Below are 14,704 nucleotides of genomic sequence, written 5' to 3'. Positions count from 1 at the left end.
TAACAGTGATTCGGATTCAAGATTTGGTGATATTCCTGATGAAGATGTAACAAGGGGCAACAATAGATTTTTGGCAAGAGAAAAGGAGGAGATGGCAATCAAACTGTGGGAGAAGGCTTCTCTGTTTGGAGCACAAGGGGTTGCATCAAATTCGGTTATGGTGGAATCAATCATTTCTATGGAACATAGGGACAGGTTATTGAAAGAGCAGAAGGCAGGTGCTAAAGGAGGTAAGTCATGAATATTATCTCTTATAATCTCCGCGGGTTGGGTAGTGTTATGAAACGTAGATCCTTTAGCAATTTGGTTCGTAAAGAGGGCTTCGAATTGTGTTTTATTCAAGCAACCAAAGCTGTTTTGGTTCCCGACAGTTTTATTTTTGAGCTTTGGGGTGGGACAGATGTGGAATGGTCCCTTAAAGCTTCTGCTGGCAATTCTTGAGGTTTGTTAACTTTAGGGAAAAAGGGATCATTCAGCTCTTGTTTTAGCTTTCTGGGGGAAGGTTTTTTGGGTGTGTGGTTTCTGGAAAAATGTTTTGGTGTATGTAGTCAATGTATATTCTTCTTGTGTTCTGGATAAGAAGAGGAAGTTATGGAAGGAGTTAGAGTCTTTTCAAAGGAGGTTCCCGAAAGGCGCTTGGTTATTGGGGGGAGATTTTAACGATATCCGTGAAGAAGCTGAGCGGAAAAGTGTGAATGGTGTCGTGAACAGACGTGAATTGGAAGGGTTCAATAAGTTCATTGATAATATGGAATTGGTGGATCTTCCCGTTTTCGGCAAGAGATTTACTTGGTTTAGTGGTGACGGTAGAGCTATGAGTCATTTGGATATATTTCTTATGTCGGAGTGCTTGGTGGAGGAGTGGAAAGTGGGTGGTCAAGTGGTAGGGATGAGGGATCTTTCGGATCATTGTCCGATTTGGCTCAAATCCGATTCTTTGGATTGGGGTCCGAAACCGTTTAAGTTCTTCTCTTGTTGGGTCAAGCATGATGATTTTTATTCTTACACTGAAAAGAGTTGGAATGAGATTCATGTCCGTGGGAAAGCGTTATTTTGTTTCTAAGAGAAACTTAAAGTTTTAAGGGCCGCATTGAGGAATTGGAATAGAGAAGTTTTTGGAATTCTAAATCTTGAAGTGGAAGTGGCAAGAAAGGATCTTAATGCTCTTGATGACTTAGCTTCCGATGGTAGTTTAGTGGATTTAGAGGATTTGGCTTTAAGGAGGTCGGTCGCTTCCTCCAAAATGTGGGAAACTCTTAATTTCAAGTAAAGCATTCTTCGTCAAAAGGCTAGGGTGTTATGGATGGAAGAGGGGGGTTTTAATTCCAAGTTTTTTCATAAAATGGTTAACATTAGAATAAGACGGAATTCTTTTTTGGGTCTAAACACTCCAAGGGGGTGGATTGACTGAGTAGATTTGGTGAAAGAGGAGATCAAGAACCATTTTCAAAGTAGATTTGCAGAACCTTTGGCTTTTCGACCCCGTTTGGATGATATTGTTTTTAATTCTCTCTCGGAGGAAGATGTGTCTTTTTTAGAGAATCCTTTTTCGGAAGAGGAGGTGTGGGATGTTATTTCAAAGTGTGATGGAGACAAGAGTCCCGATCCCGATGGCTTCACTATGGGTTTCTACAAAACGTGTTGGCCTTTCTTAAAGAAAGAGATTCTTAACTTTGTTAAAGAGTTTCATGTTTTTCTGTCCTTCCTAAAGCGGTTACCGCTTCCTTATTGGATCTAATTCCAAAGGTAAATAATCCCTTGTCTTTAAACGAATATAGACCTATTTGCCTCATTAGTAGTATGTATCCGATTTTGGCTAAATTGTTGGCGTCAAGATTGAAGATGGTTTTGGGAAAGCTTATTTCTACTTGCCAATCCGCTTTTCTTCCTAATCTTAACATGTTGGATGGAGTTCTTGTCTTGAATGAATCGTTAGACTTTGCTAAGAGGTTTAACAAAAGGTGCATGATGGTAAAGGTCGATTTCGAAAAGGCGTATGATTGTGTGTCGTGGGATTTTCTTCGGTACATGCTTGAAAGGATGGGGTTTGGTGTAAAATGGAGAAGTTGGATCGAAGCGCTTGTTTTTAAAGGACTTAGACAAGGTGATCCACTATCACCTTTTCTTTTCTTGTTGGTGGCGGAAGGATTATCGGGTATGGTTAAAGTGGCATCCTCTTTTGGAGATTTTAGGGGTTTTTCGGTGGGTGTTGGTTCTAAATTGGAAATTCTTCAATTTGTGGATGATACGGTGCTCATAGGTGACGATTCTTGGAAAAATCTTTGGATGTTTAAGGCTATCCTTAGAGGCTTTGAACTTGCATCGGGTTTGAAGGTAAACTTGTCCAAAAGTAGACTTTTTGGGGTTAACTTGGATCCTAACTTTATTCAAGCCGCTTCCTCCTTTCTTATTTGCGAGATTGGAGCTCCTTCCTCTTTTGTGTTTCTTGGGATTCCGGTGGCGATCAATCCTAGAAGATGTTCAACTTGGAGACCAATTGTGGACAAACTAAGGAAGAGATTAGGTGGATGGCATCACAAACACTTGTCGATAGGAGGGAGAGTGGTGCTCTTGAATTCCGTCTTATCTAGTATTCACTACAAGAAAAAAGAGTTTTTACAGCGACAAAAGTTATTGAGAAAGATACAAAATTGCTGCAAAATATATTTCTTGCAACGAAATAATTGTCGTTGCATGTCGTTGGTATAAGTGCTGTTGCGAAAAGTTTTGCAACGACATTTAATGTCGCTGTTATAACCAATATTTTTGCAACAAAAATTATTGTTGCCTTACTAGATATAACACAACAACTATAGTCCTTGCAAATAATATATTTTTCAACAACAATTAAAATTGTTGCAATAAGTTTTTTTAGCATACAACTTGTTGCTATACCATTTATTTCTCAACAACTAAAATAATTGATTTAATTTACATTTTTCTATTAACTAATTACATTTAATTATATATATTTATATTAACTTCATTTTAAAAATTAGTAAGCATCGCAATTTTAACTTTATTTGTCATAATTGTTAAAAAATATATATTTTTGAATATAAATAATAGTATTATTAATGTGATTTTTTTTAACAAGAAACATAAACAAAAATTAATATAAACATTATTAAAATATAATGTATAATTTATAACTTATCCCTTTCCACGTCTTAAATTAAAAAATGATAAATAATTCAATTATTACAAAAATAAAAAATAAAAATTACATCATTAATAAATAAAATAGACTGCATCTTGCAAAAGTGTTGCAAGAGTGTTGGTTTTTCTCCATAACTTGATTTGAACCTTTCTTCTCGAGCAGTACTTGACACACCTTTAGTTTAAAGTATCTGCAATTTAAATCCGATCAAAAGTTATAACTTAATATGACTACTTTAATAAAAAAATTTACTAACATAAATCATATTGGTGGGATTATGAAGAGAGGACCAACATTGAAAGTAAAAAAATTCATGAACCAAGAAAACATCAATATACTAAACAAACCAGCACACAAACAAAATCTCACTTCCTCCATAAAACAAGAATCTTTTACTTATTCATACAACTTAAGTATCCATACCCCACATTACTCCAAAAATTTGTTTCCAATCTTCCGAAAAACAATCTCAAATTAGATATAATTACCATATAATGAACAAAAATCATTTTGTTTAAACTAAACTTACTTGTATCTTTCCATGATGTTCATTGACCTTATCAATCACTTTTCCAGTGCTTAAACCTAGTAGTACAAATTAAACATTAATAATATCAAATGCCTCATCTAAAACAACCATGAAACTCATAAATACAACATATAGAAAAAGAGTGAGAGGAAAAAGGAACCCTAATACATATAAATTTGTTGGTGAAAAAGTCAAAACAAATATTCTCTTTGGCGTGACATCTAACATATCCATGAAAATAATAAGGAAACTCATATGCACGATCAAATCAGAATATGAGTAAAATAGAGATGGAGAGAATAAAATCAGTAGAAAATGGTGAGCGGTTTTAAAATAAGAGAGCAGTTGAGAAATTGTAGGGTTTAAGAGAGAGAAAAAAACGAATTTACAGGAAGTAGTGGTTTCTCTTCTTTTTTTTAAATATATAAAGTTTTTAATTAATAAATATAATCAATAATTTATTAAAAAGTACTATATTTTGAAATTATCTACTAATTGGTAAGGAAATTATGGCCCTTAATATAATTTTTTTACTTAATAAATTATTTGATTGATACATACGCCAATATGCCCTTATGACATAAATTTGCATAACTCTAAAATAATATTTTAAATTCTCTTAATTCTAGACACATTCATTGCGTGAATATTTGCCACCATTGAACAGTAAATGCTGATTTAATGAATGAAAACTTGCCTAGCACGGTTGAAATTTTTTATTTATAAAGCTGATTTTTTAGTCTCTAATAAAAATACACATTAAAAACTTCAATCACATAAAAATAAATGTAATTACATAAGCAAATAACTAAATAAATATACATATAACCTTTGAATTAATTTTTTTATATCACGTTCGCATATTTTAATTTTTTACTTGATATATTGTTTATTATACTCACGACAAATATGTAAAAAAAGTACTCTTTAATTTTTTTTTAAAATTTTTTTTTAACTAAGAGTTATTGTTATAAATTAGTAATTTTTGCATTGATTATAAAATTGTTGCAAAAATTAATTTATTATAACGATATAAATTAGTCGTTGCTATATGTATGTAAATAATTGTATTATTTTCGGCGGCAATAATTATTGTTGGAGATTAGTTATTTCGTCTGCTAACAATATGATATTTGAGAATAAGAAAAAAATTATTACAACGATTTATATTAGTCGTTACAATATGCATATTAAAAAGTTGTACTATTTTCAACAAAAATATTTATTGTTGCGATAAGTCATTTTTTCCAACGATAATGAGATTATTGAGAAAATAATGACTTATTACAACGACTTAAATTAGTTGTTGCTATATGTATATTATTGCCAGCAAATTAAAAGTCGCTGAAAAAAGTCGTTGCCATATATCTTATTTCTTGTAGTGATTCCATTTTTCTTCTTTTCTTTCTACAAAGCTCCTAAGGCTATTGTAAAGGAGATTATTGCCATACAACGATCTTTCCTTTGGGGGGTGAGGAGGGAAGGAAGAAGGTGTGTTGGGTTAGTTGGGACAAAGTGTGTCGTCCAAAGAAGGAGGGAGGCTTAGGGGTGAAGCATTGTGGAAGATTCAATCTTTCACTTCTTTGTAAATGGAAGTGGAGAATCTTGAATGGTGAAAATTTTTTTGGGACTAACTTTCTTTCTTGTAGGTACGGCGATATCAAGAGAGTTATGCTCATGGCTCCATCCTTTAATTCGAGGAGTAAATCTTCCCTTTGGTGGAGGGATCTTTGTTCGGTAGGTGCGGATTCTATAATCACTTCTTTAAATTGGTTCGCTTCATCTATCTCTCTTAAGCTCGAATCGGGTTCCTTCATTCTTTTTTGGATTGATTGCTGGTTGTGTAACAATCCTCTTAGCACTATGTTTCCGGAGTTGTTCTCTTTAGCCGAAGACTCTCGTTGCAAGGTGATGGACATGGGTTTTTGGAATGGAGATATTTGGAGTTGGCATTTGACATCTTTTATTAGACCCATGGACCGGGCAGCCGCAAGACAGTTTGAAGAACTTCAGATTCTTCTCGTTCCAGTTCACCCCTCTAGCTCGGAAATGGACGGTTTCAAGTGGTGGCGTCAAGCTTCCGGTTTTTCGGTTAGTAATGCTTATGATTCTTTCTCCTTGTGTGTTGATCCGTCATTTAGTAATGCTTATGATTCTTTCTCCTTGTGTGTTGATCCGTCATTTAGTAATGCTTATGATTCTTTCTCCTTGTGTGTTGATCCGTCATTTTCTTTGGAACCTTCTTTATGAGTAGTTTTCTCTAGTCTTTGGAAGACCAAAGTTCCTAGTAGAATCCTTATTTTTGGTTGGAGATTGATTTGGAATAGGCTTTCGGCTTCCAACTAAGGTTGATTTAGCAAAGCGGGGCATTTTAGTTAATTCAAATGATATTCGTTGTCCCTTTTGCTAATTTCGAGGAAGATCTCAATCATCTCTTCTTTGAGTGTTCTTTTACTAATCATTGGTGGAGGAAACTTCTTAGTTGGTTGCATTTGGTTGACGACTCCACGGTTGATTCGATAGTGGGTCGTCTTTGTTGGTTGGAGGAGCATTGTGGTAAAGCGGGGGGTATTGGTTTGAAGTGGTTCTTCGGTCTAATCTTTTGTTGGATTATGTGGATTTGTAGGAATGATGTTATTTTCAATGGCTTGGAGATGTGAACTCCTTTGATGGTTTATCTCTCATGAAAGCCCTCTCTTGGGATTGGTTTAGTGTTTTCTTTAAGAATTTTTGTAATAGATCTCGCGAGGAGTGGTTCCTAGACCCGGGATTTTTTTTGTTGTGATTTTGGTCGGATTCTTTGTTGTTGGGTTGGTTTGTGTGTGATACACCGACCGACTTTATTTCTCTTTGTATTTGGGTTAAGCACCCCTAGTGCTTTTTAATTCCAATTTACTTATAAAAAAAAGGTATCCGCTTTAAGTGTAGAAACTTATTATGGTTTTTTCCTTTTAAATAGGCGGTTGAAGATTTTGAGTATTCTCAAGAAATATAATACTTTTTGATGTACCAGAATAATAATGAAAATACATTATTAATTAAAATAATTAATAGAGTAAAATTATGAAGTTCATTAATTTTTTTATTTTTTATTTTATTATATAAAGATTATTTTTATAATTTTTTATTTATTGGTGGCCAAGAAATACTTTAATTAAAACAAGTAACATAGACCACTATGACATAAGAAAGTATTTTGAATTGTGAATAAAACAAGTAGCAAAATAACACATTAATTATTTCCCGTTAATATTTATTCCATCATTGAATTTATTGAAACATTCCTTAATTTATTTTCCAAATATAGTAACAAAAAAACAAAATCTCCAAATCAATTGAGCCTTTGAATACCAAGTACCAACCATCCCAAATTAAGATCAAGCTAATGATTGGTATCTATTGAAAAGCAAGTCTTAATTGAACCAATTAGGAGTTTGATTAGGCCATTGAAACTTCTCCATGCTATTACTTTGTGGCATCAAAAACTTCAAATTTGATCCATCTTCAAATTGTTGATTTTGAAGCTTATGAAAAGCAATCTGAGTTTGAATTTTGGCCAACTCAATTTCTGTATCATGAATTTGTTGATACAATTTTGAGATAATTCCAACACATCCATAAACAGGATCTTGAATCCTACTTTTTGCTTCTAAATACAAACTATTTGCAGCATGTTCTCTTACATAATATGGCAATTGCTACAACATTAAAAAAAAATCCACAATGTCAAATTAAATCATAGGAAATTATACATGCAAATTTTTATATAATTTTTTTTTTTTTTGCAACTTTGATATATTTTCCATACTATATTATTACACATACTAGATAGTAAATATTAATATATATTATTAAAAGTACCTTAAGCATTTTTCCCACATTGCTACCACCATAGATTTTGTGAACATAAGCAAATCTTTGAGGATCATTGGGAGGGAAATAAGGAGAGAAAATGCAATCAGAAGGACACTTTCTTCTTTGACTCTTGCAGGCAGCACATCTACCATAAATCATGATATCCAAATCAAATTCTTTTCTAGATTTTTTGTTCTTGTAATCTTTCACAAAATCTTTGAATTATTTATACCGTAGATGCTATGTTCAATTAGAAATTTCTAACGGCTAAATAATCCAATAATGGAAATTTGTAGAAGGAAAGTTTTTTTGTGTTAAGTGTGTGAAATGTGTAGAGGGGGCACTGAGCAAGAATTGGGTATTAGAAATTCGAAATAGAAAGGAAAGTAATAATTGCTTAGTTTTTTTATTATGAACCCTCTAATATTTAAAGAAAAATATCATGGTAATATGAAGTTTGAAAAAAAAAAAAAAGAAGTAAAATTAGACAAAAGTAATTTTTACCTAAATTCAAATTCGGGTTTTTCTTAACAATAATTCATCTCTAAATTGAGTTCATTAACCACTATGATTTTATAAGTAATAATCAGAAATAATCATAGAGATAATAAAAAATAGCTAAATTTCAATTTTCGAATATATTCACAAAATTTATTTTGTTTTTAAATAGTTTTAGTTCTTTTTTTTATTTTAATAAAAAATATATAATTTGTTTAACACGCGACTATTAATGGATAAAGTGGAACGTGTTACATAAATCATTTTATAATAGATGTATTTTTGTTTCTAATATATATAAGCAAATTTAAAGAAATAAACATCAAATAATTTGAAAGAAATTAAAATCTTAAGTTTCAAAATCAGTTAAGTTATAGAGGAAGGAAGAAGAACGAAGTACCAATGACGAAGGAAAAAAACATACATAGTTCATTTTTAAGTTTTAAATTGAAGAACGAACTTATTTCCTAAGTTCTAAATTGCACAAAAAAGTATTTATATGAAACTTCAATAACCATTATTATGTTGCGTTCTAGTTTCTTAATCTCGTACACTCATGGTGCTCAATCGTCTTGAACAAAAGAGGATCCTAAATTTTTTTTCAAAGTATGTCGTTTTATACACTTGCTATTATTTTGATAGAAAAATGAAAAATCCCTTTTTTTTATATGTGTGTGGGGTCAATGCTTGCACTGGTATAGGTTATTTATGGCTAAATGATGTGAGGACCAAGACATGAGTGATCCTTGCTTCGCACTATAATAGGTTATTTGTGGGAAAAAATTTAGGTTCTGCATGTACAAACTAAACAAAGTGAACATGTGAGTGAAGAAGATGAAGATTTTCTGGAGGCTAATAATGATGATTAAGATTATAGTGAATTTGATTAATTAGAGGAATGTGATTGAGATTGAACACACGAAATATTAAATCAAGACATTTGTGTAAGAAGATAATGATACAAACCAAATTTCTTCAAACCAAGATCCCACTTCATCAGCTAATTTTTAAAAAATGGTCTTAATTTAGATGACCTTGATACTCCATCAGGAAGTGAAGACGAGGATCAATTTAAGTTTCCCATATTTAAGCTGCCTAAATATGGTGATGAGGTAAGGCTTGACATTTGAATGACATTCGCTAGTACATTACTTATTAGACATGCAATTAAGTCTTACACAATGGAGAAAAAATAATCTTGCATTGCAAGAAAATGATAGCAAAATAGTAGTTTTCAGGTGTGCCCAAAAATGTCCATTTCACACGAGATTTAGTAAAAGAGTAGCCAATCAACTCTAAAAGTTTGTGAGCCTAATTGATGATTATATTAGTCCTACGATTGCTAGAAATAGCAAGCTAAAGCTAAAACTGCACGACATTTAATCAAAATCTTAAGACATACAATTGAAATGAAACCAAATGAATTAATTCTAAAGGCACTTAAAAAGTGGAGTTGTCCTCAACTCAAGCATACAATTTCAAAAAAAAAAAAAAAAACACAATATAATTGATACATGGCACCGAGACAGAGAAATATTCTTATTAGAGGAATTTGACAATAGTGAAATGTAAAAGTTATGAGATTTTTGGACTCAATTCAAGAACGTGCAAAGAGAAAACAACAATAAATTAAAATTTTCTAAAAAAATAAAAGGCAACCAAACACAAAAAAATATTAATTGAAAAAATACTCTAATGTTCTGACCCAAGGATCACATACACCACAAACACAAGAATCTCAAGAATCTTAACTTTGTTTTATTTTAGTAAATTTGGAAATGTAGTTGACTCTGTTATTTGTTAATTTAAACTTTAGGCAAATTTATTTTGGGTGTAATTTGGATATGTAAGCATATGTCTTTTTTGTTAATTTATAATCTAATGGGTTCATTTTCTATTGAAATGTTATGTGCATTATGTTGATCACTTTCTTTTATTTTATTTCAAATAATATGTCTCAAAATACAAGTACAATAACAAGTCGGGTCATGACGAGTTTTGTTCAATTTACTGGTCCAATTATGTCAAACTTTTGTTACAATTATAAGTTCAACTATGTCAAAAAATTTGTAAAATTACAAGTCCAACTATGTTAAAAAAATTACATCTAACCATATCTAAATTTTGTTAAATTACAAGTCCAAAACTAGAACACATTTTACATTTATAATTAGACTTGCATAGTCAAATTATTAAAACTTCATTAACATTTTTAAGAATACTCATAAACTCATTTCTTTAATGTATAGCAAATTTATAACACCAAAATTATAAAAACAACATTCAGTATTTTCGACATTACTAAATTCTACGTGGTCTAAAATTATAACATACTGACAAATTTTACAATAAAATTACATTACTCAACAAAGTTTTCGTAGCATGCTTATTTCTTTTTTAATTTGCTTTAACTTAATATATTACATATTCTAAAAACCAAAATGACATGTCTTATAAAATATCCAACTAATTGTCACATATTAAACAACAATTCCAAATCAACATATTTATCATAAATGGAGAAGGGGAACCAAAATTGTTTAAAAATAAAATAAGATGATTGATTTCATGAGTATATCATAAAAGAGGGACTAAAAATGTAATTTAACCTAAAAAATAAAGACCATGTCACTGATGTCCTGCCGATATGTCAGCAGATACATTTGATTGGATAGGAGGCATTGGACAGAGGAATCATTGAGGGGGCAGTGCAGAGGCGAATGCCATAGTTGAGAGGATGGTCAGGGAGGCGTCCAATGCGGTGAGCTATAGGAGGCAGAAGAGGTCGCGTGGGGTTAGGATTAGGCATACTCAGTAGCAGTAATCAATGTTATTATGTTTTATATTTCGTGTTGTAATATTTATACATTTCACACATTCATAACAATCTATGTACTGTATTTTGGTATTTTAGAACATCTAATGTAATTGTTATTTTCAATTCATTTTTTTGTCTAGATCGTATCAGGTGTAGTTAGTCTATTTCTCCGTCTTTATCAATGTAATGATAAAGTTTTAAATAGAAATGATAGACACAGACAAAAATTTGCATCTACATGTCTAAAATATTTGTTTTAGGTGGTTTCGAATGTGCATATCCGAAAATGTCTCTGATATTTTGAATTCAACGTTTAAATAATAAAACGTTGGAAAAAGTGATTTCGGATGTGCATATCCGAAACATCTTGAAAATGTGAAAAAATGTGAGTTCGGATATGCACATGTGAAGGATATTTTGGGGTTTTCAGAAGTATTTTTCACCATATAGAGGTGGCTTAAGAGATTCCATAAGAAAATGAGGTCATTGCAGAATTTCCATATGTTTCAAATGACAAAGTGTCAAACGAAGGTCAAACCAACTTTTACCTTAGACCTAACCCATAGGATCTAAAAATATTCAACAAAGAATCTAACTCTCTAGATAACACCACCCTAGCCACCTAAAAATCTTAGGTAAAATCTCGGTCAACACCTTATAAGTCACACATAAAATAGTGAAACTCTTTCTAGTGCCTTGACACATGTCACACTAAAATCCAGCTAGGTCGAGAATCACATGATATCTAAAAATGCTAATCCTAATGGAACCCTATCCACAAGTAACTACCAAGAAAAACAATCACTTAAAAAGAACTCACCTCTTCCGGACAAAAGGCATGAATATCTAACCACTAAGACGCCATATCTAGGATATGGTCGAGAGCACTACATCCTCACTATGACAATGTCATCAAGTATCTTCATCTTCAATAAAATGAATGTTCGAAACTTAAAAATAATCAACCCTAACCCCAAGACAAACAACTCGTTTCTTTATCTAAAGTCCAAAATCCAAACTCTCCCTCCTAATAACTTTTGTCTCCCACTAAGTAGTCTGCATCGAAATTTAAAACACCCTCGAGTTGGGAGCTCACAAGATAAGGGTGTGTTTGGTTCGGGGTAAATGGAGGGGAGGGGATGGGAGGGGAGGGAATATTTATAATTAAATGTGTTTGATTCAAATTTTATGAGGGAAAGGGAGGGGAGGGGAGCAAAACCCCTCCAAAACACACTTTTTGCGTCCTCCCAAATCGGGGGAATTTGGAGGGGAGGGGAGGGAATCTGAATATTGATATTTTAAAACTTATTATAATTACTATAATATCCTCAGTTTTATTTTAATATTTCAAAATTATTCATTTTATTTTGTATTATTGTTCTCTTCTGTGTGATTTTTCTCGATTGCTTCTATCAACTTATTATAAGTATTCTCCACTTTCAAATTATTTTAAAATTTTTGTCCTTAATATAAATCATAATCATTGTACTTTTTTTTATTTTTAATAACTCTTTTATGTTTATTTATATATTTTTTTTCTAATTTTGTTATGTATCATATCATATTTTTTTTATATCAAACTTTAAATCTTTCATTTTAATTAATTTATTTATTTTATTAAAACATTTAAACCATTTATATTTAATAATAAATTATTTTATGTATTTGATGTGTTAAATAATTCATTACGATTTAAAAGTTGTTATTAACAAATAGATTAATTTGTTTTTTAACATTTTATTCGAATTAAGTGAACTCAATTTTTTAACATTATTTAGTAAATTATAACTTTTTTGTCACTCAATATTAGAAATTTTACTAACAAAAAAGGATGTATAAATTTTTCACATTTGAATATCATACTGTATCACTTATATAAAATAATAAGGATAAAAATGTAAATTATTAATAAAACCCCTCCCCTCCCCTCCTGAACCAAACATATTTTTAATTAAAATCCCTCTCTTCCCCTCCCCTCCCCTCGTTTGAACCAAACACCTACCTATTTAAAAAAATCCCCTCACCCCCCTCCCCTTCCCTCCCCTCCATTAAAATTTCTCCCCTCCCTTCCCCTTCATTTGAACCAAACAGACCCTAAGTTTCCCACTCTATCATACTCACAAAAATAGTGACATTTTTTAAAATTAAACTTATAAGTTTTTCAAATATAATATATGCTGTAATTTTGTTCTCAATCCTTTTTTTTTAAATGGTGATGTGATACAATTTTAAATAAATTTATATTGAAGATGCTGACGTGGCAAAATAAATACCAAAAGATGAGGTCATGAACTCCTACTTCCAAATCTCCTTAAGCTTGAGAATTCTTGACACTTTTAAAATGAAAGTGTTAAAATAGATACTCCAAAACCCCAATAAATAATTAGTTTTGTGAGCATAGTCAAACATGCAAATGAAAAATCCAATTAAGATTAAATTTTAGTATACAACCTTAAATATGTTAGGAAAATTAGTGAAGACTAATATGTTTGACCTACGGAAAAGATTAATAATCTCATGATTTAATTCAAAGTGTATATATCAATTATTAGTTTATATTTATATTTTTATGATGGCTAAAAGTCAAATATTTTTAATTAAATTGACTTTAAGAAAACATTAGACTTTTCCATTTTCCTTTAAAAAAAATAGTGTCCGTTTACTGCATGGACTCTATTAATTTATCTACAAGGATTACATTAAAAACTAGAAGAAAACAATAGGTCTCCGTTTACTTTATAACAATTTTTTTTTTCAATTTAAAAAATGTCTAACAAAGAAATATCAGTCTCTTAAACTAAACAGACTCTGTTTTTTTTTTTTTAAACAATGAAAATGACAAAAAATTGTTTTCATAATTTTTTTAAAAAATACATCACCCCTATCTAACATTCACAATTATTTATTTCAATATTGTCACATTTTTATTAAAATTTTCATTTATAAATATTATAAGTGTAAAGAAGAAAAAAAATTCTTAGTCGATATCGACCATTAAATCATTAAGAAATATTTAATTTTATTATAGTTATTTATAAAATCATATATATAAAAGATTGTAATGTGTTGATATGGTTGAAATCTTGTTTAATTACATTGGTAATGCATAAGAAATTAAACTATGCACAATTTTTTTTAAAAAATTGAAAATTGAAAGTGTTTGATAGAAAATTTATAATTATCTGATGTTGTAATTTTGATAGAGAAATTTGTAATGATTTTTTTTATGGGATAATAATTTTTTTTATAAGGAGGAGCGAAGCTCAGAAGAAAAAAAATACAAGCAAATTAATCTGGAAATTGAATTCCCAAACAATTCACTAATTAAAATGTGGTTAATGAAATGAGGACAATTTTCAAAAACATGCATAATGTCCGGATATAAGACTCCATTCTTTACTAAAGCATCATCACACATGTTTTCTTCACGATAAATATGACGAAAAGTAAGCTTATTATCTTGTTGATTAAAAGACTTTTGATTTTGAATATATATTAGATTTCTGCTCTATATATTATTAGGAGTGTTAGAGTTAATATCATTGACCAGTTGTGGAGAATTAGTTTCAATAGCAATATGTTCAAGTTTATTTTTGGTTAGAGATGTCAATTTGTATTTGTTAATGGAGATTTTTGTGGGAATTATCTGTTCGGAATAGGGGTGGCAAAACGGGTTTGGTCCGCGGGGAGAGTTCGTTTTGCCCGCACTTTTTCGTGGGGCGGTGCAAGGTTTTAGGTCCGCTCCCTATATTGTGTCTGTCCCGCCTCGCACTTTTTTTTTTGCGGGCACGAGCTTTTTCATACAATTTTACTATTTTAAGGACTAAAAGGTTCAATGCCCGCG

General features: G+C 31.0%; 1 protein-coding gene across 1 annotated transcript; it reads right to left on the bottom strand.

The window, feature by feature from the left end:
- Window positions 1-7,102: 7,102 nt before the first annotated feature.
- Window positions 7,103-7,703, bottom strand: LOC131617819 (LOB domain-containing protein 24-like). The gene is made up of 2 exons (XM_058889072.1): window positions 7,551-7,703; window positions 7,103-7,387 (listed from the first exon to the last, which is right to left on the bottom strand). The coding sequence occupies exons 1-2, from the start codon at window positions 7,701-7,703 to the stop codon at window positions 7,103-7,105; spliced, it is 438 nt and encodes a 145-aa protein (XP_058745055.1).
- Between the last annotated feature and the right edge of the window lie 7,001 nt (window positions 7,704-14,704).

Source organism: Vicia villosa, linkage group LG7 (assembly GCF_029867415.1).
Source record: "Vicia villosa cultivar HV-30 ecotype Madison, WI linkage group LG7, Vvil1.0, whole genome shotgun sequence".
Classification (NCBI taxonomy): Eukaryota; Viridiplantae; Streptophyta; class Magnoliopsida; order Fabales; family Fabaceae; genus Vicia; species Vicia villosa.
This window is presented reverse-complemented; position numbering and strand designations above follow the sequence as displayed.

Coding starts and splice junctions, on each gene's coding strand:
- LOC131617819 (XM_058889072.1), bottom strand. CDS start 7,703: ATGATTTATGGTAGATGTGCTGCCTGCAAGAGTCAAAGAAGAAAGTGT. Junction 7,388..7,550: donor ATGTGGGAAAAATGCTTAAG/GTACTTTTAATA, acceptor TTAATGTTGTAG/CAATTGCCATATTATGTAAG.